The sequence below is a fragment of the Elgaria multicarinata genome, chromosome 5, assembly GCF_023053635.1.
Source record: "Elgaria multicarinata webbii isolate HBS135686 ecotype San Diego chromosome 5, rElgMul1.1.pri, whole genome shotgun sequence".
NCBI classification, from domain to species: domain Eukaryota; kingdom Metazoa; phylum Chordata; class Lepidosauria; order Squamata; family Anguidae; genus Elgaria; species Elgaria multicarinata.
This window is the reverse complement of record NC_086175.1, coordinates 23,738,815-23,763,880: the sequence shown is the minus strand read 5'-3', so window position 1 is coordinate 23,763,880 and position 25,066 is coordinate 23,738,815. Positions and strand designations below refer to the sequence as shown.

Below are 25,066 nucleotides of genomic sequence, written 5' to 3'. Positions count from 1 at the left end.
GAGGGGTTTACAACCTGAACATAGAAGAGGAAAACGGAGGTGGGATAAACAAGGAAACGATGTGCCTTAATTTCAGTTACATACCCTGGGTTGCAGTGGGGCACTGGAAGTAGGGACTGAGCTAAAGGCTTTGTGAAAGATGAGTTTTAAGAAGCAATTTGAAGGAAGGTATCACACAGGCAGGGCCAGCTAATCCATTAGGCAGCTGATTTGGGGTGTCATGAAAGGACAGCAAATGGGTATTTATTTAATTTATGATTGTTTTATTTTGTTGCTGGGGAAAGGGAAAGGTGCTTGTGGGATTTCTTGCCCCAGGTGCTAAAAAACAACCCTAGCCAGCCTTGTGTACAATGAACTTGGACTTCGGAGGGCAGAGGACCGCCATTTGCTGTTGTACCTCAGGCAGTAAAATGTCTTGGGCTGGCTGTGATCACAAGGGTATTCTGGGAGGCAGCTCCATCCACGTGTGATTGGCAAGGGAGAAAGGGCAGCGGTGTTTGGGGTTTCATTTATTTAAATGATAGCTCTACCCCCTTCAGCCAAGTTTCCAAGGCGGGTTACAAACACCATCCAACAGCTTCAGATAAGAGAGAGGCTTGTTGATAGGGAAAGAGATTAAGCTGGATGATCTCTAACTACCTCCTACCTCATGTATGTCGCCCGCTACTACAGCTCCTGAGAAACAGATGCTTAGCAATATACTTCCCAGCAGGTCACCAGAAGCTGCCTGCCCTAAATCGTAACCTATATTATTTTCCCCCATCTCCTTATTCAAGTAGGTGGAACGCATTCTTGTTCTTCCATATTAGCATGCCTGACATTTAATAGCCAGAATTTGTTTACAGCCAGTTGAATGGTGACTAGTGGGGATAGGGTGGGGAAATTCTGTTTGCCAAGAAAATACTACAGGTATTAGAGAAATGTGATCTTCCTGCATTAGGTGCATTTGTGGGTGGGGTTGTGTGGATTTGTGGGCAGTCCTAGAGTCTGCCTCTTTTAACATAACTACTACAGCTTGGAATACTAAGGGGTACTTTGTTTTTGCTAGAACCCAGTTTCACTATTTCTTCCCCTTCATTTCCTTGCCATTTTGATGTTTAAAGTTATGTTTCTTTGTTTAAGGAGGTAAGCTCCTTGCTCTCCCATGCTCTGACACAAACCTCTAAAAATATGAAAAACAAGCTAATAAACAGGAGCAATGCTACTCTCCCCACCCGCACCCTGCCCTGCATCCCACCGAAAAGCTCAAAGAAGTTTCCCGTTATTTCATGAACCCTCGCTTTAGATATAGGTCATGCGTTCCCTTTCTCTACCCCTGGATGTGATGACTTTCAGGTGGCAATCCAAGGGTGGGCAGCAAGTAGGTTGGGATCTACTGGTACATCTGAAGTAGATTGGCAAGAATTTCTGATCCTCAGTTGTTTAACAACAGCAGAAACAACATCTCTTGCTCTATCGCTGCCCAATTATACTGTTGAAATGAAGAGAGCTTGGAGTGACCAGGAGCAGATAAAGGGCTGGTAACTTCTTTAAGTTCTGGTACTCAAAACCAATTCCTGGGCTCAAGTTCTTTAATTCTAAACATATATCTGTTTTGCATCTGGATGTGGGTGGTCGATCTCTGGTTTCTAGTAAAAATAAACAAGTAAACTTGAGGTCTGCCCTGCCCTGAATAGTACTAGCACCCAAAGAAATGACCCAATATATCTTTTTCAAAAGTCATGACTTCAAAACAGTACACATAAGACACACACACACACAAATGAAAGTTAGTGTAAGCAATGGAGGTTTACAACTTGTCTTAGATGGGGTTGCACTCCCCCTAAAAGTCCAAGTACACAGTCTGGAAGTCCTCTTGGACTGTGAGCTAACTGGGGAAGCTCAGGTGTCTGCAGTGTCCAGGAGTGCATTCTACCAGCTTCGGCTGGTACACCAGCTACGGCCCTATCTGGAGAGGACGGACCTTGCCTCAGTTTACACACACTAGTCACGTCCAGGCTGGACTACTGTAAAGTGATGTATGTGGGGCTGCCTTTGAAGACAGTTCAGAAACTTCAGCTGGTGCAGAATGCAGCCGCCTGAGTATCGGTGGGGGCAAGGCAATTTGATCACATAATGCTTATACTGCATCAGTGTGTTTCCAAGCCCAATTCAAAGTGCTGTTTTTTACCTTTAATGGTATGGAACCAAGTTACTTGAAGGACCGCCTTCACCTATATCAGCCTGCCCGCACTTTTAAGATAAAAAAGGGAGATCTTTCTCATTTGCCCACCTATGAGACCAATTAGGTAGATGAACACACAGAAGAGGGCCTTCTCTGCAATGGCCCCACACCTTCGGAACAAACTCCCATCAGAGGCCCACCACACACCGTTGTTGTTGTTGTTGCTATTGCCATTGTTGTTCTTGTTGGTTTTATTGTTGGCTTTTATTGTTTTTAATTGCTATTTTATTGTTTATCCTTTTATTGCTTTTAATATTTTAAATATTTTTATGTATTTTATTGTTGTAAGACGCCTTATGAGGGTTTCTGTCCTGAAAGGCAGCAAAGAAATGTTTTAAATAACTATGTCATACTCAGTAAGGGAGATAATTCATTGTAATGAAGTGCTTCCAAACTGCAGTTCTGAAACCTGCCAGTGAATACATGCAAGCATACATGCAAATAGTAAGCAAGCATGCCTTTCAGGAATCAGCTGATTACGGTAGTCTTCACAGTTTAACCTTAAAATTAGAAAGACTAAGAATAATTCTGTTCTCACATCTTTCATTTCAGGAATCTGACTGAGGTGATAAGGTTGATAGCCCGTAGTAGTTTCCTGTGTTGAAGTGACATGGGCTAGTATTCCCCCACAATTATCTTTATATTCGAAAAATACTTACTTTTCGCAACAGAGTAGATAGGAATAGATTTTTATTTGGTAAGCATTTTCAAAGAGGATTTCACTAGATTTTCAAAGTTACACTGACCTTGGGCAAACTATTTACTCATATAAGCAGTCCACGCAGCCAGCATCTTGTTTAAATTCTCTTATCACATGCAGTATTAGCAGGCTAGTGACTTCTGGGCCCTGCAGGGATGCTGCTGGCATGCCAACACTGCAGGCATATAGGCTAGCACAGGTGATAAGAGCATTTAAATGAGATGATGATTATGGAATGCTTACATGGGTGACTGCTTCACCAATGGCCAGGGTAGCATTTAGACTGGGCCTAATAATGCCATGATACATAGAGACACCCAATCTATAAGGACCCTCTCATAGTGGGCATGTAGAAACAAACTAATGGCCACCATAATAACTATCCTTTTAACTTGACTTTTTAAATTGTTAAGGTTATTATGGTGTTTTAAAGTTGTTTTATATGTTTTACTATGTTTTTGGTTTGGTTTTGATTATAGTTTGTGTTCTGAAATTTTTGTAAACCACTTTGGTTGGTTTCAGAAAGGCAATACAGAAATACGATGAATAAATATGACCCTTTCGGCATGGCAGATTGCAGAAAAAGTGCTTTTAGACTCTTAGAATTGATGCTGAAGTGGTTGTCATACTGTGTTTGTGCAAATTCAGATTGCAATGAAGCATACTGTCAAAATGTCAATGTCTTTATCAAAATTAAGCAATTTGCAAGCTAAGTTGATTTGATATCTTTTTACATGTATCTTTGGATTTTGTTGATGCTACCTTGGCACAGCAAGAAGTGGAAGAGACCGTGTGATACATGCACTTAAAGAGGAAAAGTGATGTAGCGTGGGAGTAATCCAGAGTAACACTGCTCCGCACCAAAGCAGTTGTCAACTATTGCAATACTCTGATCTTTGAATTCAATGCTTCAATTCTAGCTCGGAAGCAACAGGAAGCACAGCTTCATATGCATTTCTGAAAAGCACCACGAGATATGTGACCTATAACTCTTGAAATCTACTCTTTAATTTGTTTGTTTAATTTCACACATTTATAAAGTTAGAATGTCAATATGCAACAAATAAAAGCAAAACAAATATAGTCGAAACAACCATTGTTATTCTAACTATTAGAAAAGACAAGTATTTGGCATGAGCACTGTCTCAGGTTTACAGCCTATATTCTTGAGTTCCAGCCTATATTCTTGAGTTACAATGAAGTCTTTGGTTGTATACTAATCATTTCAGTAGAGCTGTGGGAGACCATTCTCTCTTCTTTTTTGATTATTAAAATTAGGATTAAGGTTACCAACACTATGTGACAGTGTTTTAAAAAAAAACAGATGATCCAGCAATGACTTCTGTGAAGTGAGGATGAGGTTCCTACTCTTTTTCGCTATAAATCCATCAAAAGCAGAAAATACCCCTTAACTAAAAAAAAAAATGCTGTCTAGACTATTTTATAACACTGTTCATACAATATATTAAAATAATACAAAATAGCTGTATTAAAAGTGCACGTTAATTAAAAATGCTTTAATTTCATTTTATAAAAGATTCATTTGATAAAATATTGCACTGAAATGTTGATTAAATTAAGTTGGGTCCCAAATGTGATCAAGATAAGAGTTTGAAATTCCATTCTGCTTGCTTTCTTGAAATTGACATCTCCTGGACACAAGCCACCTTTCACACTTTAGTTGCTTGAGTACAGTGTTTTCATAACGTGGTCTTGAGGTAGAATTATTTCCTTCATTTTGTCTTTCTGGCTGCAGACCAAATCATACAGTTTCTTCAGCAATAGGAAAAGGCTCCAAAGCTTTCTCTGCATTCTTCCAGTTGTGGAAATTATCTTGATACCATTCAACTAAAATAAAAATATTGTTTAAAAAATATAGTATAATATATGCACATACAGTGAAATTCCATGAAGATTTCACACACAAAAATAAATGGAATTGACTACAAGGATTACACTTGCTGGGGGTACTCACTATCGAATTACATTCATGAATTTATTTATTTTTCATTTTGTTAAAAAAATTCTATCTCATGATTATGGGAAGAAAGTATCAAGCTACACTGATAGCATTTCCTGAGGATCCAGACCAAAAGGCATGGATTTAAAAGGTTCAGATTGTGATAGTTTAATTAAATATACATGTTGCTTGAAGGGTAACCATGTCAGCCATTTAGGATCAGCAACACCAGGACCATTCATCGCTCCAGAAAAATAGAGTGTCCCAAAGGGGACGGAGGGCAATTGCATCACACAGCATGTTCTTTTCACTCACATAGATACTCTCTGGATCCCAGCTATTAACTTCTTAATGCAGTGCATATACTTATGAACAAATATTTGTCTTATTGAATTTAGGTTTGTTGAAAACTGCAATCCTATATTGACTTTGCAGAACAACCAATGAACTTAAAGGAGCGGTTAAACTAATAATAGAAACTGCATAAGTGGGCTCATGCCAGTGGCAACCCAGTATCTACCATCCTCAAACAAAAATATTATGTATAAAAATTTAAGCTGTCTACCTTCTGCTGCAATGACAATTGCCAATTTAGTCCTTCAAGCTAAACTACAAGAGCGGATCGAATTAAATATGGCATTAAGTGGTTATATTGTCAAGTATAGCTGTTACCTTGTTGAAGATCATTTGTATCCTCATATTTCCTATTGCTTACCCCTCAGCCCCAACAGGCATAAAAAGCAATGTTATTTTCCCCCTTACCGTTATACGCGAATAAAATACAAAGGCAGGCTTAAGTACCTTGCTTTAAAACCTATAGCTTCAGCTCTAATTCTGTGAATAGTTAATGCTTGAACAACAGCAAGTTTATTTTTCAAAATAATTTATACAACCATCTCCTTTAAAAACAGTGCTGTTGTGTTTCCTTCCACCCCCATTCCAGATGTATTGAGAAAACATACTTGTTTTTTTAATTCCTTCTTTCCAAGGTACTTTAGGCCTCCAGCCCAAACTGTACATTTTTCCATAGTTCATTGGATATCCAAAGTCATTTGTAGGTCTGTAAAAAAAATGAAGAGAGTATTTCAGCGGAAACAATTCATTTCCAGTAACATGTGAATCAATTATTGTCAAAAGACAATTAGAGGTTCAGCATTTTCTTCCCTTGGAGCAATTCTTATGTTGATGCTGTCCCTTCCTCCTATCACCAAATATGTACGACTTATGCAGAATAGTGTTTACACTCACAAAGTGATTTACACATCCAAGCCACCCAATCATTTCTTACTTCCAACTGGATGACAACCACTACGCGTGAAGCAAAAATTATGTGGGGTGTAAAGTTTTACCACAACTCTATTTATTTTTTTGCAGAAATAAATCTCTAAACATAGTTTCATGAAATTATATTAACAAAATGAATGGTTATAATATCTGTCAATTTGGACAGTTCCAAGTGGCTATTCCTAGGAAGTCCAAACGCAAATCTTGCAAATAATATAGTAGAACGCTTTTTTATGATGTGTACTTTTGCTTTTAGTTTACACCTTATCCCCAGTTACAGAATAAAATGAGGCGAGGGCAGGGAGCAAGAACGTAGGTAGGTGGGTAGAACCTAGAACCAAAAGGTACACATAATCTAAACATGCCAAATCTGGATCCAAGCAATTTAGAGCATCACATTCCCCCTGCCCCCGAAAATTACATCACTGGTATGCTTAAGCCTTAGGACCCTAGCAACATTTTGCAAGAAATATAATGAATACTGAAATGGAGCTTTAAAGGCTGGTGAATATGCAAAAGACTACAAAATTCCACTTCAAAGTTTATTACATTTAAATCCCATTCTTCCTCTAAGGATTTCAAGGAGTTCTCATTGAATCCTGAAAATCTATGAGTAAGGTTAAGCTGAAAGAGTAATTGTCCTGAAGTCACTAGTAAGTTTCATGTCTGATAAATGATTCAAGCACAGGTACTCATGATCTAAGTCTAGTATTTTATCTACAGCACCACACTGATGACATCTAACCTATCATAAAAGCAAAGCTCACTTACTACAACCCTAAATGTTTAATTTCAGGCTTCAAAGCATGGAAACAGATATAAATGGAAAGAAAAAGGAGACAGAAAACAACAAACCACCTTCAGGAACATTTCAGTAAAAAGGAGCCTTATTGTATCGCTATATTTAACTGAATTGCTTCAAGGGACTATAAAACTATATTCTAATAAAAATATTGAGCATCCTGACTCATTTAAAAATTCAAATAGAAACACAACGGGTCTTATCCTACTGAAAGAAAATGATTGCTTAGCTGTAGAAATGCCTTAAGCAGTTATTCTCAAGCAAATCACTTCATATTAATATATAAAGCATTTTATCCTGCTCTTCAGACAAGAAAAAGGAGGAGGAGGAGGAGGAGGAGGAGGAGGAGGAGGAGGAGGAGGAGGAGGAGGAGGAGATGTTTACAAAGATCAATAATAAGATAGTTCTTGCCCTAAGACTTACAATCTAAAAGATACAACACAAAAGGAAAAGGGATCGGGAAGGACGAAAAAAGGGGGGGAAAAGAACTGTTTCTATACTTATATGAACTATATAGCATGTTTGTATAATTAAGTAGCCACGTAAATAGCTACATTGTGCCTGAACTTTTCAAGGCTATTTTCTCCAAGATCAACACCCAGTATTTGATCAACTTTACAAGCCCAGCAGTACTTCCATCTCATTGATATTTCCAAGTTTTCATATACCTAATTCTACCCAATCCTTACATTTTTTGCATCTTTTGCATACAATTTAATTCTGCCATCTTCTGACTCTTAGCTTCACTAAAGAGGGATTGTTCTTCATAAATATTTCTATAATAATAATAATAATATATAGTGTCAACAGGCAATGCCTCATTGTCTCTTGTTTTGACAGTGGATCATTCATTTTAGAGCCATAACACAGATAATAATTCTACTGAACCTTTTAAACACAGAGAGTATGGGATTCATAAACAAAGGACTGAAGGTAATGGAAATATTGGGAGTTATAGCTAAAGAAAACATGCCGAGGAGAAAAAGCAGCTAATGAAAAAGAAATACTGCAGCTGCTAAGCAGTGGTTCTAAAGGTGGTGTATCCTTCCCTGTCCCATTCATCTCCCAATAACGCATTTCAAGTTGTTCATTTCCCACTTCAATACTTGAAATTATAAACACAAGTCTACCGTTGGTGCTAGTGAACATTAGGCTGTGGACAGAAGGTGAAAATATATAGGCTTGCATATTTTTGCGTGCTGCAGCACACTTTCCTCCCCACCTTTTAACTGAAGAGGTGGATGGGATCATCCAAGCAGTTGCGGAGTGATCCCCAACCCCTCCCCACCTCCAAGGCTGAAAGGTCATGATGTATTTTAGCCAGTCCCTTTCTGCTCTGAAGCAAGGAAAGGTGGTACAGACAACAGCCCTTTCCATACAGTTGCCAAACCAGCAAAGGGAGGTGCAGGCAACCACTGTGTTTCACTTGTCTACTAATGCAAGCCAGGAATGGTAAAACCTTGAATAAGAGGCCACATTATATTAGCCAAGATTATCTCCCTAATCTAGCGGCAAAAAATAATATTTTACATGATTACAGTAAAGAGCAAGGCAAAACAATGATAATTTGAAATGCAAATTACTCCTATATCTTACCTGTCTTTAACATAATCCATCCAATATTCTGTCTCAGCTTCTGAACTGGTATTTTTTATCTGTCAATGAGGAAGAGATCCATATTAACAATGAAAGGTTTAACAAAATGTGTCAATTTTATCGCATTCTGTGTACAGCCACTTCTGATGAAAAGACACAGACAGCTTTTACTTCGATTAAGTTATTAATACATGGCAGATTCTCAATTTAATTAAGTGTTTAATGTAATATTTTTCTTAGAACATTCCCACAAAGAGCACCTGCTATTTGTTTGAAGTTTAAAAATTTCTCAGAGTGCTGCCACTAATACTACACACACGCACACACACACACGCACACACACACACACACAAACACACACACTCCAGCTTGAAATAGTCACCCCAGAAGACATGTGTAGTTAGGTAGCATACATCTAAAAGAGTTGTAAGAGACACTAAAATGGCCAGAAATATAAAGGTTAAGACAGTTTTAGCCAGAGTTTTTCCACAGATTAAAAAACTGCCAAATTAAGCAATGCATAACAGGAGTGTACCGTCCAGATTTAGCCAGAGTACAACCACTCAAATCAGGGGTTACTTAAGTGCCACTGATTTCAATGGATTTACTTTACTATGTCCAGAAGTATAGTAAAACTTCTATAGATGTCTAGGTCCATTGAAAGTAGTTGATTACTACTTTCAGCACTAGAAGATTAATTACTGTATCTTATTAGGCCTAATGACAAGCAAAAATACCACAGGAACATATCCCTTCTTCATCTTGAAAATAAGTGTAAATGTAAAAGCTGCATCCTGAATTTTAAGCACTAGTTGATCCACATCAGAGATGTCTGACTCACTTACTCTGTGGAATCAACATGGCTGTTACTGAATGTACTCTCTCTAGACACGTATACAATTTTGCTCACGTTCCAAGATTTGCATCCATTAAGAGACTTTGTAACCTTGGCAATGGTGCATCTTGGCAGAAGGGGCCCAATGATACACACATACACAGACAAACAGGTTTCTTCAAAACAGAGGGAGTTTATTAAACACAAAAGAATTTAAAATGTACAATAATTATTTGTTGAAATCAGTGAGTTTGCCTAGCTTCACCTGGGCAGAGTTTTTAAAAGTGACTACATCTACAGTTGCCAAATATTATGGGAGTCTGCAGTTCCTGCTCTGTCACCAAGCAGTATCTGCTAACAGTTGCTAAGGCTTTAAGTTCTTAGCCAAGCACTATTAACAATATACTAAATCTTGAAGCTATGTATACAAGTAATGTGGATTTGCACAAGTAGTCTATTTGGAACTCAAAGCCGATTTATATCCCCCTTTTAAAAAAATAAACTACTGTACTCTTGGGTATCATACCTCTGCCTAAAGATGCATGAAAGTGTCCTTAAATGATAATGTAACATAACACTGAATACATCAAAACCCACATAATTTCAGCGGTGAGCCCATTGTGGAACTGCAGTCATTGTAGTTGTGACAGGCAAGCCATATTCTCCCTTGGGTTGAACTTGAGAGAACCTGTTTTCCTGGTTTGAGCTGAAGCCATATTTTCATAAGACTGATTGGACGACTCTTGTGCCAATTACAAAGCATCATTTGTCTGCCATTAGGGAAGCGGGGGGCACAACAACAATTGATTGGCCTTGTGTCAGTAATGAAGCCACCACCACCCATCACTGAAGATGCTTTCCAAGTGTTAAAAATGGAGGGAAATAATCTTGGTGAGTAGAGGAGCAAAAACAAGAGCCCTACTAAGAAGCAAAAACAAACAAAAATGGCCAATCCGGTTCCTGTTTCCAGACACCTGTCAGAGCCATTCATTCATTTGTTCATTCATTCATTCACTGAAATGCATCAGTTCAAATCACCAGTCTATATTTAGTGTTCCAGTTGCTCAGCCACCCATTTTCAATTATATTTATTACTCACTAGATGGATTAATTCCTTTGCAAGCTGTACAATTGACATCTCAAAATTGCTCCCAATATTATAGATTTCACCAGGCTGTCCCTTCTTCATAATAGTAAGAAATGCTTCTGCTACATCACTGGCATAAAGAAAATTTCTTCTCTGAAGTCCTGAGCCATGAATGCAACTAAAGAGAGAGAAGACTGTGAATACCTTTATCATGATTTAAAAAAAAAAGCCCCAAAAAACAAGGCAACCACTGTTCCCCTAAACATTCTAGTCAGGTTTGCAAGAATATAAAACTGCCAAACAGAACTCACCAAAAGCTAGGCGGAGGAAGCTTCTAGAGGTAAAATCTAACATAAATCCCAGAGAAGACCAATTGAAATAAAGGGATTTAAGTTAGTAATGACTAACAAATCCCATTCATTTCAATGAGTCTACTCTGAGCAGGACTTAAATTGGATTTTACCCTAGAACTTTTATTTTATGATTCAAGATGATTTTTTTATATTACATGCTGTAAACTGTGTGACAGGAAGGGCAAGGTCCAAGTGATAACAAATACATCCTCAATACATAATATTTGTTACAGTGACACCCCCACACACACACACATGAAACGCTGTTGGCACAAAAACAAAATTTAAATAACATATGGGAAAATGTGGTCATAAGAGTTCACCAGATGGCAGCAGACTAGCAACATACAGAATATGTATAATGGGCTCAAATCCATGGCAGGATCTACACCACTGCTTATAACGGTTTATAAGGGTTATGACAACTGTTTAGGCCCAGGACACATTACATATACCGTTTTCATACCATTTTGAAAGTGTTATATCCTGCTTGGTGTAGATCAGGCCCATGTCAGTGAGAAGAGGTAAATACAACAGAAAACTAGCCACTTTTTCCCTACCATTATGCATTTTCTTGGCCTGACTGATTTTCAACACCAGCATTCAATTTCAAGTGCATGACACTGCGTACTGCCCTATCTTGTCAAACATGGTTTGAAAACAGAGAAAAGAATGGATGTTACCATGAAACATACCATTTCCTGTTCTGCTGTAAGAGGGCAATAAACTTCGGAATAACCTAAAATAATAATAATAATAAGATGGACAAGATTTACACTACTTTAGAATGAAAGGAATATTATATGGTTTTAAATTTTTGAAATGCTTTTATGAGAAGGTATTTATTTTTAACAATGAAGATAACTGAAAGAAAAACCTCTTCCACCCTCACCTACCCCAATCAAATGGAAAATGTGCAGAACTTTCTTTCTAAAAAGTTAAAATCATGATCAGCATTGTGTAGGAAAGCATGCGGAGGGCTGAATTTATTTATTTATTTATTACGTTTTTATACTTCCCAATAGCCGAAGCTCTCGGGGTGGTTCACAAAAAAAATCCGCGCTCTGCTTCCAGACAGCTGATTAAAACCTAAAACACTGGCAAATCAGGTTCTGTATACTTAAATTCTGACTGCTGCATGGGGGTGGAGAGCTACATGTTTAGCAGCTAGCTGTACACTTAGTTCACCATCCAGCTGGAATTACTGCATGCATGGAAGCCTGTTTTCACATACTAGAACCCCTGCCTAGATGGGGCATTCATACCACTCACTCATCATACTAGAAATCACACACTTCTTCAATAAGCTATAATTCCACAGAATCAACACTTAATAAACACATAGAACAATAATGTTATTTGTTATGTGTGATCTCACAACCATTAGTCTATAGCTGGGGTTATGTTCATGTTAATGTTTATCCTCCTGAGGGCAGTTACCAGCATCAGAAGGGTAGTCAAGACAAATAATTATTGGTTACTTTCTAGCCAGGAATTGGCCAACTAACGATCTCTAGGGTATACTCTGCTCCCAATTTTTTTTTTATCTGGCTCATGGTTGGCCCAATAAATGAGTTCTGGAAGTTTTGCCCAACCTCATGCCAGTCTCATAATTCCCAGCCAGCATGGCCATTGTAAGGGTGGGGGGGGGGGGGAATTACTCAAGTAATAAGAGAGAATTCACTATTTAGGCTGTAATCCTAAACACAGTAATTTGGGAATAAACCCCATTGAACAAAGTAGGATTTAGCTCCAAGTAAACCTGCACATATTTGCACTATTAACGTTGTATCTCATTTAAATTTGTATATAACGATTATGCAAGCAGTGAATTGTAACGCTTTGCCTGAGCACATGTACTCCATAATTCTAAAGCCCTTAATGATAGATGACGGCAACTTTATTATGGAGTCTTACTTGTGGCAGAATTAATTTGTGAAGCAAAATACACTTCCAGCCTCTGGACCATTTTATAGAAATAGATTGCCTATCCCTATTCTAGCCTAATATAGCTATGCCATATTATGTCTTATTTACTAAAGGTTATCATATAACAAACACTTCCACAAAGAATTTGTTTTAGAAAAGACAAATTCATCAAACTTACTTTTTCTGGAAATTGATGTGGTCCATAAACATTGCTGCTCCGTGTGATAACCACTGGAAACTTTAAAGTATGCATGGTAAGCGTACTAGCATGAATCCAATCAGAGTAGTCATAAAAAGCTTAAAATACCTTCTTTTACAATACAATAAACAGTAATTGGTGTACTATTCACAGCAGCTAACATCAAAATAATACACAGCAGAAGGATCTAAACTTTAAAGTTTCACCTTATATACAATGCTAAGCCTGAACTTACCACCAAGCTTACAAACTAAATCATTCTTGCTTCCTGGCACATTTACCTGAATAATAGGTATGTTCCTACTTTGCAATTTTAGATAGCTTATAAAACAACTTGAATGTACACCTAAGGCAGCCTTCACTAACCTGGTATCCAGATGTTTTAGACTTCAACTCCCATCAGCCCTAGCCAGCATGGCCAATGGTCAGTAATGCTGGGAGTTGTTGGCTGAAACATCTGGAGGACACCTGGTTGAGGCAGGCTGATCTAAGGGGAATAAAATGTGAAGTAGCCACTGGGTGCAGGTCCAGCAACAGTAATCAGTGCTGTTCTGTCAGCAAGAATTCCATGCTTCCAATATGGAGAAGCAGCAAGGAAGCAATGGGACACCTCTCTTAAAGCCTGGGCTTTGGAGCCCTTGCAGCTAGAAGTTACGCAGACATTCCTGGAAGAGGGCAATGCCAGATGCTACAAACTTTCTTCCCAGAAAGATGCTAATTGTGGTGAAGCAGCTCACACAAATCAACAGAATGCAAATTTACCAATATTACATTTCAATGGGAGTTACTTCCCAAAATTTTAAATTCTGTTTGTGTTGAAAATAGGATGTTTACGCCAAAATCAAAACGTTACTACCATATTTTACACCCAGGAAATCCACAACTTATTGTAAAAAGTGGTACTAACAGTATGTTAAAGCAATCATCAATCATCATTACTTATCGCACCTAAAGCTTTAAAATGCAAGCAAAAGAAAGCAGGAGTAAGCTGATCTCTACAGGATGGATCATTGGATTTAACTGCATTTACTTTAGTATGTGTGCGTGTGTGTGTTCTTGTGCATTTTTCCCCCTGAGTAGTTGCACCTGGACATATGGATCATGTTCAGAAATCGTAATAATTCATAACAGCACTGGGAACCTGAAGTCTTATTGCTGCTTACCTGGTATCTTTCCCAATAAGATTGGACAAAGCATTCAGCAGCTGCCTTAGATGTTGCATAAGGATTTGTTGGTTGCTTAGGTGAGGATTCATCAAATTCCTAGAACAACAATGTTTTTACACTCCAGATATTCAAAGTCTTTAAAAATGTTTCATAGATTTACTAACCAGTTTAAAAATGACTCCAATTAATGAGTAAGAGAAACCCCAAAACTAGAAGCTGTAATCAAGCATCCAGTTAAAAAATATTGTCACAAATGCAGCAATAATTAATACAAATATTGTATCATTTTGGTTGTACAATAACTAAATTGCTGGATTATGTCCTCTTAGCAGTATTGTTTGGGGAAATTCTGGAACTATTATACAGAAATCAGTATCATTGATGCTTTTTTTTTTGCCTTGAGTTAAAACAAGCATACAAGCTTGCCAATACATAATAATAGGAAAACTTTATATAGAGAATGAACAAAAACGCTATATGTAGAATGAACCAATGTAAGTAGCATTTTTCTAATTGATAATGTTATGATATTATATCAAAATAACAGTTCTATTCACTAATTACCAGTACATATCTGAGATATGCTAGTAAAAATCTACCCGCAGCAAAGCATCTAAAATACCCAGAGGGTCCAATCTTTCTCCTGACAAAGACAGCTGACATAATGGAAGGGGGAGAAAGATTCTCTCCACCCACAGTATAGGGAAAGCACTAGCAAAACACTAGCAAAACAGTGTTCTCCTAAATGCCACAATGATCACTTTACTAGGAATTATCCTTTTCTGCTGCTCCACGCGAAGTCTTCATATTCCACTCTCTAATCAAAAAGAGAAATCTTAATAAGTCAGGAACGCAAGGCAAGGACAAACATTAAGTCTTGGAATGGGGCTTTCCTAAACTTAATGTGACAATTATTCTCATTCCCCTTATGCTCTCAGATGCCTCTTAGACACTACAGCAGTGTGTCAGGTCCACTACCCATTGAGAAGAACCTCTAAGGTTGTACATCTTCAAAAGCAGCCTAAATGGGGGACAGGCACATGCCACCGAGACCTCTACACAACACTTGAGTTTTGCTTAGTATTTAGCACAACAATTCCAACTGCCAAAAGGTTAGCCACTTTTTAAACTGGTGGTAAGAAATACTGCAGGGAAAAATCAGTATTTACATTCCCTACAATAAAAGAGCTTATTTTGTTCTTGAAAAAACTATAACATGGGTACATGTTTTTGCTTGTTACATAAGAACGTAAGAAGAGCCATGCTGGATCAGACCGTGGGTCCATCTAGTTCACACAGCCAAACAGCTGTCGACCAGGAACCCACAAGCATGACACAGGTGCAACAGCACCCTCCCTCCCTCCATTTTTCTAACATTGGGTTGTTAAGCATAAAGGCAGGAGATCATATGATTAACATACTATTGAAAGATGAGTATATTTCAGCATTAAAACTATTTCTCTATTTTAAGCAAACAAATTTTAACTATACTAGTAAATTCAAGTATTAAGTGGAGAGTCTTCTTAATTATACTGGCCTACCAGCATTGAAGGGTGTCTTTCAATTCTACTAGTACAATCTGATAGGTTATCAATTTGGTTATTTTTATCCTTCACTCAAAAAATCAGACAGTACACATTTGTTCTATGCACTGCTGAAGATTTCAGTAACCTTAGCAAGGCAAATATACTATATTAGATCAACAAATTTAATGAAAGAATATCTAAGTACTAAAACAAAAAGGCATTTAAGGCAAGATAAAAAATGCTTTAGGTGAAATTTGTACCAGCGCATTCCTTCCATGTTTCATCTTTGTCGTTCCAATATTTCCAATATAAGTGCTTAATCAGTGCTATAAACCTAAGACAAAATGCTTACCATGCTGCAGGCAAGAGACGTTCAGTTCCTATTATTTGTCCAGTTTTATAGGTTGGTCATGGGAATTAAACAGTACAATCAAAACCAGACTCCATTCACATGAGGTTATCATACGATCTTGTCCAAAGGCAAGCATAAAGACAGCTAAGAGACATGAAAAAAAACCATTTGATTCAAACTTACCTTATCACAGCTTCCTCCATAAACTTCATCAGTACTGACATATATGAACTTCTCCACATTAGCCGCATAAGCAGCACCAACGAGAATGTAAGTTCCATAAACATTAACATAGTTGAATTCAAGTTTGCGCCAAAATGAAAGATCTAAAATTTAAGAGAAAAAGAATAAAGGGAAATGAATGTCCAGCTTGGAAACAGAAAGAAATTAATGTCCATGGCCAGAGTCTTTTAAGAGACCTGCTGATTGACTTGTTTTTAATTAAGAAGCTGTTCTTTAGCTCCCAAATGCTGCACAAATTATGTCTGAAACCAAAAGAAAGAGCAGATTCCCTCTCTGTGGGCAGAGAGGGACATTTGCCCTCAATAGACTCTTCACTGCAGGTGTGACAAAAAGGGACCAATGAAAAGAAATGACAAACCAGTAGCATAAAAGGTAAGCGCAAAGGAAACTGGCCGCCCTGCCTCATCTTTTGCCCTGGGTTCTGCCTCTCCTACCCTATTAGGATTGCTCTGTAAAGTTAAACGGTTGCATGTCATGCAGAACAGGAACAAAAACACAAATCACCTATCACAGTGGATAGATAAAAATTGGCCAACTGTATTTCTGCACTGTAGCAAAACTACAAAAAGTTAGTTGTTTTATTTTAATTATGTTTTAATATTTCTTTTTTAGGGGGTATAGCTGCCTTGATCCTTTAGGAATTAAATATAAATGTTAAAGCATTTATAAATATAATTGCTAAAGCATTAAGATCAGGGGTGGGTAACTGCTGGCTCACGGGCAAGGCCACTCCCACTTCCCAAAATCAGGAGAGGGGGACAGGAGATTGGTTGGCTTCGCTTCTCCCTCTCTTTACTCAATTGTGGAAAGGGAGGAGGCAGTGAAGCCAATTCGAGACTCAGATGCCACATATTGAGGCCTCAGTTAAATCTGCTTTGACCCTCCCTGACCTTCCCTCTTCCACACTAATCAGAATAGCAAATGCCAGACAAAGCCAGTGTGGAAGTCTGTATGTGTGTTTGTGTGAATGGGGGAGGGGACGACGACGACAAGTATGTCCAGGACACATGTCTGCAGTTAGGAATGTCGGAGGATTTCATTGGGAGAGTGAAGTCCACCTAGTTTTTGGTGGCTCAGCACCCCCATTCCCAGACTCCAACTCCCCACCACGAGCTTGCCCGACTCAAACTGCACTGAGTTGGGCCAATTCGCGGAGTTCCGGTTCTTTGGTTTTTTCCCTTAGCTAGGCATTTACATAAATTGTGCCCACAATTCGCCTATTTTGCGCATATCTTGGCCATAATGTACTTAATTTGCACACATTGCAAATTAAGTATATTATGGCCACAATATGTGCAAATGATGCCTGGAATATGCGCAAAATGGGCAAATTGCATGTGCAATTTATGTAAAAATCTGGTTAACTTAAGGTTGAAAAATACACCAAAACATACACACACACACACACAGGTGAAGCCTAGCTTCATTTCACCTTTCCCAGTCTTCCCCCACAGATGTTGGAAGCAGATAGGAAGATAAGCAGCCATACTAGGAAATGCCTTTCAGTGGCCTTCAGCACAGCTACAGCATACTGGTTGTTACTGCCAGTACTACTACCACTTTGTCCATCAGCTCCCGGAGCCTACACACAGAAAGACCATGCTGGCCTCCAGAACTCTCTTCAGGGAAGTCACAGCAGTGGTACAAGGGGCCACTGCCCAGGTAAAAGAGGCAAGGGCACAAGGTAGAAGGGAAAGATTCAAAGGGTGCGCCAGGTGGGGAATGGGTTGCGACGAGCAGAGGGTCACCTCACCTACTTTTATTTATAAAATATTTTTATTGTAGCTTCGAAGAGCTGCCCCTAGAAAACTTGACAGGAGCCGCCTTTTTTGCCATGAAAATCTGCAAATTTACCAGATTTCAGAAAACAGCACTTGCAAGCTCCAGGAAAATCCAGCACGCCCAAAGAGGGCCAGATTCTCTGTGATGACCATCCCTAACTGCAATTGGGATGTCTGTCTTAGGTGTGTGGCCAAAGTGTTTGCTATGTATTCAAATACCTCACTGCAACCCTAAAGAGACATTTTAAAAGCAGGGAGTCTTAAATGTTCCAAGAAAGACTTGTTCACCACATGGCTAAGTGTCTTGGGGATGGCAGACAGCATATAAATGGTCTAACGTATATAGTAATAGTGTTAATCCAATAACACAACAACAACCACTAATCAAGTGGCAAAATGGCAAAGAGCAATAAGTAATAATTTGTGTACATAGATGCACATTCTCCCAAGAGGCACATCAAAGTATTTGCCCAGCTATTTCAAGAGTGCCAGCATGAGCATCAACACAAACATCACTTCTGCCCCTCCCACAAAAACGAAGATTTTCAAGGACATTGTATTAGTAGTACAAGATGCTGAAGAGTATTACAGTGACATACAATGCTCACCCACATGTGTTTGAGCAGCAAAATGTAACACTATATCAATTTTCTCAGTTTCAAATAATTCTTTTATGAAACTGGTTTCACAGATGTCCCCCTAGAAAAGAAAAAAAGGAAAACACAAAATTAGTAGCATCAATTGTATACAATTTTATTTCTTGCTTTTAAAAGTAATGGCAGAAAGTTCGATATAAATTTGGTTTATAACTTTCTGGAGCATTAGCTCAATGAGCTCTTCATGGTTTTAACATAATCAGTGTTTGAAGTGCAACATGTCGACATAAAAATAAGCCCCAATGCGTCTATAGAACTTACTCTAGGTAAGGTGTATTGGTATGAAGTCTTGCAGATGGTTTTAGTCTAGCTTACCTGAACAAACTTGTAGTTCTGTTTCTCAGAAACTATCTCAAGATTTTTTAAGCTTGCACAATAGTCCAGCTTAACAAAAGAAAAAAAGAAAAGAAAATTATTGTTTTATTACTAGAGGGTGCAAAGAGCCTGCTTGTTTACAAAATAAATGTCCAATCCAGCATGGAAGATCTGCATGCAGAAGCAACCCTCCACATGCATAGTCATCATGGATGCAGATGTGCATCTACTTGTGTCCTGAATCAGCATTGGAATCCTGATGCCCCATCGAAGATATGCATCCACATACACAAGTTTTTAGGTATAGCTACTTGCCTGTGTGACTAAGCTGGATCAGGACAAAACACTTTAACCACAAATGTAAGCTATTAATAACAGCCTATGTAAAAAAAAAATACAGTACAATTCTATGCATATCTATTCAGAAGTAGGCCCCATTGAATTCAATGGGATTTACTCTCAGGAAATTGTGTATAAGATTGCAGTATAAAAGACTCTTCATTAGTACAAGATAAGTTGTCATGAATTGCATCTCTGATTGAGAATTATACTATTATTATTATTATTATTATTATTATATTTATTTGTATCCCGCCTTTTGCCAAATGCTGGGCCTCAAGGCGGCCTTACAAAGGTGAAAATATACATTGGGGGAGGGGGAACAAAACCATAAACATTTAAAATACACAACAAAATTATAAGACATTAACATAGATGGAGGGCCAGATTATTCTCCAAAGGCCTGCTGGAACAAAGAAGTTTTAGCCTGCTTAATTCTCAAGGCTACTTCGTAAATGTTTTCCTACCGCTTCAGTATAGGAAACACACATATGCAGCCATGTGAGAAAACACACATACAATTGGCCTAGGAGTCTCCCAAACAACTGTGTACCCATGATGGTCTGTACCACACAGTCAAGTGCAACATCATGGTCTGTGATAACGTGGTAATACAGCAGCAGATACACCCATCTTAAACACCGTTGGCACACTAAGTTTTAGGACTGGACTGGACTATATTTTCATAGTTATGTTATGTACTTAAGAACTAAGTCCAGTACAAAAAAAAACCCTTCGCAGCATCATGTATAATCAGTGCCCACACATACTCAGCAAAGCTTCTTCTGAAAAATACATGAGCTGTTAGCTGTCAAAGATAAGGCATCCACTAATGCATTTTGCAGGCAAATCTCACAATGGATACATACCTATGGGCACTATTCATCAATGATAATACACGGAACAATGTCCTTTAGAATCTGTTAGTGAGTATAATATGTAACATACAAAGAAACCATAATGGCATACTCCTAATCCACCTTCTAGCTGTTACTTCAGTTACTTATATGAGAACAATAAAGCTCACATTTTAATTACATTAAACTACAATCTGTTCTTTAAAAATTGTAAAAAAAAGACCCAAAGAACTGTAAAACTAGTTTCATAAACTCAGACAGTAGCCCCCACCCCATGCCACATGATATGATTTTGAAACTGAGGGGAGTGATCTGAGATCAGATGTTCAAAGAAAGTCCATCAAGAATTCCACTGTGTCAACACAGGCTCCTTCAGTGAGCCTAGGCAGTTCTTTGGAGCTTGGCCAGAATCATTTTCTCCAAAATGATTTTCTCTCAATTATTTACTAAGGCTATAATTTTCCAGTAGTTGTTTAAAGGCTGCAGTACCACCAACCTACTTTGCGATCTTGGCTGGCACTTTTATCAGCGTTCCGAGTCCTTCCTGAAAGGGGACAGGGAGAGGTTCTACAAGGTGGTGCTGAGAAACTCCTATTAGACACCTTAGCCATTGCCATACAGTGCCCTACAGGGTTCAATTCTGTCTCCCATGTTATTTCACACCTACATGAAATCATTGAGGGAGGTTATTAAGGAGTTTCGAGTTTGGTGTTACCAAGATGCACTTGACACACAACTCTTTCACTCCATTCCATCACAAACTAAAGGAGCTGTGATGTTCTGAATCAATGTCTGTTGTTGGTAATAGAATGGTAATAGAGGGCAAACAAACTGAAGCTTAATCCAGGCAAAGCAGAGTTTCTCCCAATCAGTAGAAAGGGAGATCAGGGAATTGGGAGTTCAGCCTGCTTTGGATGGGATTGCACTCCTCTTGAAAACTCGGATTTGCAGTTTGGGTGTACTCCTAGATCCGTTCCTAGAACTGGATATCATGTTTTGGCAGTAGCCAGGAATGCTTTTTGGAAGAAAGTGAAAATTTGGGTTAGAGTAGCACAGTAGTGATTATTCAGATGTCCTTTATTGTTTTATATCTTTAGTGCTAAGCAAATTAAACATTTTGTTACGGAATTGTGTTGCTCTAGGCCTCTCAGTTTTAAAATCTATGTTTTAATTATATTTTAGTTTTTAATAGCTTTCATTGTTTTATATTGCATTTTAATATTGTGTTTGTTTTGTGAGCTGCCCAGAAAACTTATATTAGGGGATGGCTATATATAGTAAATAAAACAAAAAAACTTTAAAAAACTACTGTAGCAATACAACATATTTATAAGTTTCATATCAATACTTTCCTCCAAATCAAACTTGAAGCCTAATATGCATTTGCTGGTTGCCTACCAAATACATAGTGATTTAAACAAAAAGTCTTACCTTATCCAGATTAATAATCATATAGTTAGGATACTTTTCTACAAGAGAAACCACCACATGAGATGCACTGCAGGTTTTGAAAAGAAAATACAAAATCAACATATATCAAATGTAAATTACATGGCAGATTTCAGCAGCATTGCTAAAACACATGGACCAAGACCTTGCTGCTTTCCTAGTTTTTGCAGTTTTGATCTGGTAGAACTAATTACATTTTTTCTGTCATGAGAATTGACACAACACATCACATGATGGCAAACCTGGCAAAAGTTTCCACCTACAGCAACAAGAATTTTGAATCGGGCTATTTGTTTATGTACATATGTTTCACAGCTCTCATTTTCTGGGGAACAAAACCGTAGACCTCCAAATTAAATGCATTATAAAAGCAACAAAGGCACAACACATTCAAGTAAAGAAATCTAGAATTGCTACCAAATGCAAAAATGGGAGAGGAGGGTCACTCAGTGGCTTCATATGAAAGGAATATTCTCTCCAATTAAAGAAATATGCATTTTCTTTTTTTAAAAAAAAAGTAACACCAAGGATTTTCTTAGGAAACAAAACACAGAAGCTCCTTATGAAAGCTGAGCAATCTAATTCTGCCAATTCCAACCACCTGAACTTCCTGTCCCTGTGCATACATTGGTGGCTTCAAAAATAGCTGCTGGTTCAAGCCTGCCTTTTCCTAATTGCAAGGTATTAAGATTTATTTTCGTTTTACAGACAAGAAATTTGTAATCAGAACCCTCAGAAGGAACTTTAATAGAAAAGAAACACAAGATGCAACTCTCCTCCTCTTTTTCAAATCCTGCCTCAAAACCCACCTTTTCTGTGAAAGCTTTGACTTAATTCTTTGTCCTCAACTAAAAACTAAGCCAACCTTGAAAGCAGACACACACCTGGGCCACAGCTAGACCTAAGGTTTATCCTGGGATCATCCAGGGTTCGCCCCTGCCTGAGCACTGGATCCCCTGTGTGTCACCTAGATGAACAGGTTTGACCCTGGACGATCCAGGGATAAACCTTAGGTCTAGCTACGGCCCTGGTCACTTATGATGGATAAGAAGTACATTCAGGCACTTCCAGGAAACCAGGCTCAGAAGCAATAGGAAAGTTGTGTTTTCCCCCCTCTTAGGCAGGAGCCTCACCAAGCAGGACATAGCGGTATGAAAGCGGTATAAGGTACGTGTCAATGGGCCCCAACAGTTTTCAGTGCACTTCTGTACTGCTATAAAGCAGTAGTGTGGCTCCTGCCTTAGTTTAAGTGGCAAATTACTAACATCATTTGAGCAACCAGGTTTGGGATCGTTGTTATTTTTAAGTTATGGACTTCTGCGGCCCAAATGTGCGAGGGTCCTTGAAAGCTGCGTTGGCGGAGTAAAACTGCAGAAGTAAACCAACAGCGCCCTCCTAGGCGTGTTTACTCAGAAGTAAGCCCCGCTGTGTCCAATGAGGTCCACTGCCGAGTAGGCGGGCGTGTTGATAAGCGCAGGCGAAGCCTAACTGCCTTCCCACCCGGGGACTCACATGAACCCTGCGCCGCCGGTCACCAGAATCCGCTTGAGGAAGCCCGAAGGGCGCGGAGCCGCTTCAGCCCCCAAGAGCCCCCCGGACATTCTCCCACCGCGAGCCGCGCTTTCTCCCCCCACCCACCCCCTCCCTCGCACTCAGCGCATCACTTCCGCTGCCACAGCTTTACTACTTCATTTCCGTCGGCGGCTGGCAGCCGACGTGGGCCGCTCCGAAACTTCTCCCCCACCTGCCCCGGAGACGCGGAGCGGCCGGGGAAGCCGCTCCCGCGCCGAGGGGGCTACGAGTACGCACGACTCTGCGGCGCGGCGCCCGCTGCCCCATTGCAGCTCGAGGAAGCCCCCCACGCGCGGGGCAAAGGAACGAACGACGCACACGCCTTCCTCTACCTGGTGCCCTCCAGAGGGGTTGGGGCTACGCCTCCCACCATCCCCAGCCTCGCTGCGGGTGGTGGAAGTTGTAGTCCAATGGAGGAGGGTACGGCATAGCCTGCTTGTGGCGGCAGCCCAAATTACGAAGAGCCTTCCTGACGCCTTGAAGCGGTGATCCTGGGCGCGTTTGCTATAGTGAGCCCCGTGGAACGCAGTGTGGAACTTGCTTCCGAGTAAACTCTAGGACTGCCGAGTTAAAGACTTGCAAAGCCAGCTGTTTATATGGTGAAACACAAAAGTCGGGAGAGTGTCGGCAGAAGCTAGGCAAGGAGAGGATTCCCCTTCCCCAGCAGGGCTCACCAGAGGGCATGGAGTTCAGCACCTTAGATAGTTCCTTTAGCGTTCTGGCCTGTTCTGACTGAAACCCAGAATGGATTCACTGCCCCACCGGTATCTCAGCCCCCAACACCCGCTGTCATGGCTTGCGTGTGCATGTGTTGCGCTCCTCTGCTTACAAAGGAGCCAGGCTATCTGAAGGAAAGCCTCCTCTGGTATGTACCTGCCCGGACCCTAAGGCCATCCTCAAGGGTCCTTCTCCATGAGCCCCTGCCAAAGGAAGTGAGGCAGGTGGCTACCAGGAGCAGGGCCTTCTCTGCTGTGGCACCCCGGCTGTGGAATGAGCTCCATAAGGAGATTCACCTGGCACCCACACTATACTCTTCTCAATGACAGGTAAAGACTTTTTTTATTTTCTCAGAACTTTAACAGTCTTGCTACGTAATTTTAACTTTACTGTTTTAAATTTGTATTTCCGCACTGCTGCTGGTTTTATCCCGGTTGTGCTTTAATATTGTATTTTATATCGTGTTTTTATACTGTTTGTTTTATACTTTGAATGGTTTTAACTTTTGTGAACCACCCAGGGAGCTTCGGCTATTGGGCGGTATAAAAATGCAATCAATCAATAAATAAAAGATTATGTTCTGATGGCAATTAGGAGGAAAGAACTACCAGGGACAGACACTGGAAACTCCTTCCTTGGCAAGTTCATAGTGCAACCCCAGCTTTACACAGTGCTGATTTCACACCATTAGGTTTTATTCCAGCTGATCTATTTCATTACAGAATAAGGCGGGAGTGGGCGGAGGGAGCTGCAGGAGACATCCTGGCTGATGCCAAGGTCGCCAAAAGGACCCGCAAACTTCCAGAAGCGGTCAGCCACAAGCATGCTTTATTTTGCTCGTGTGAAGAAGCCCTTGCACTAAATGCCAGCATTTAACTTTTCCCTCCCCCCTCTTCTTAGTTTCCATAGCAACCTCCCCCCCCAACAGCTATAATTCTCTTCCAACTGACAGCAAGGAAACATGATCCTCCTGTGAGTTATATAAACTTTTCCGAATAGCTGACACGATCGCTTAAAAGCACTGCCACAAGAAGGAGGTGCTCACCGTGCCTGTTTTGTTGTCTTTTTAAAAAATTATTTGGTGGTGGTGTTTTTACGGTGAGTCCTGTGTACTGTACTTCGAC

At 39.5% G+C, this 25,066-nt stretch overlaps 1 protein-coding gene across 4 annotated transcripts; it reads right to left on the bottom strand.

Annotated features, from left to right (window-relative positions):
• Positions 1-3,929: 3,929 nt before the first annotated feature.
• On the bottom strand, positions 3,930-23,264 carry TGDS (TDP-glucose 4,6-dehydratase). 4 transcript variants are annotated; one of them, XM_063126058.1, is made up of 12 exons: positions 23,166-23,264; positions 21,636-21,702; positions 19,009-19,077; positions 18,637-18,736; positions 16,197-16,339; positions 14,133-14,231; positions 12,949-13,008; positions 11,537-11,580; positions 10,501-10,666; positions 8,567-8,625; positions 5,847-5,944; positions 3,930-4,772 (listed from the first exon to the last, which is right to left on the bottom strand). In XM_063126058.1, the coding sequence occupies exons 1-12, from the start codon at positions 23,252-23,254 to the stop codon at positions 4,687-4,689; spliced, it is 1,080 nt and encodes a 359-aa protein (XP_062982128.1). In that variant the 5' UTR covers positions 23,255-23,264; the 3' UTR covers positions 3,930-4,686. The 4 variants fall into 4 exon arrangements, with proteins under 4 accessions (XP_062982128.1, XP_062982129.1, XP_062982130.1 ...); XM_063126059.1 differs by having other exon boundaries at positions 18,646-18,736; XM_063126060.1 differs by lacking the exon at positions 23,166-23,264 and adding an exon at positions 22,919-22,956.
• Between the last annotated feature and the right edge of the window lie 1,802 nt (positions 23,265-25,066).

Excerpts from the sequence above, each read along its gene's own strand:
- TGDS (XM_063126058.1), bottom strand. The coding sequence starts at position 23,254 with ATGTCCGGGGGGCTCTTGGGGGCTGAAGCGGCTCCGCGCCCTTCGGGC. Across the intron at positions 16,340-18,636 it reads AACACATGTGGGTGAGCATT|ATCTTTCATTTTGGCGCAAA; the intron begins GTATGTCACTGT and ends CTTAAATTTTAG. Across the intron at positions 10,667-11,536 it reads TTACAGCAGAACAGGAAATG|TTGCATTCATGGCTCAGGAC; the intron begins GTATGTTTCATG and ends CTCTCTCTTTAG.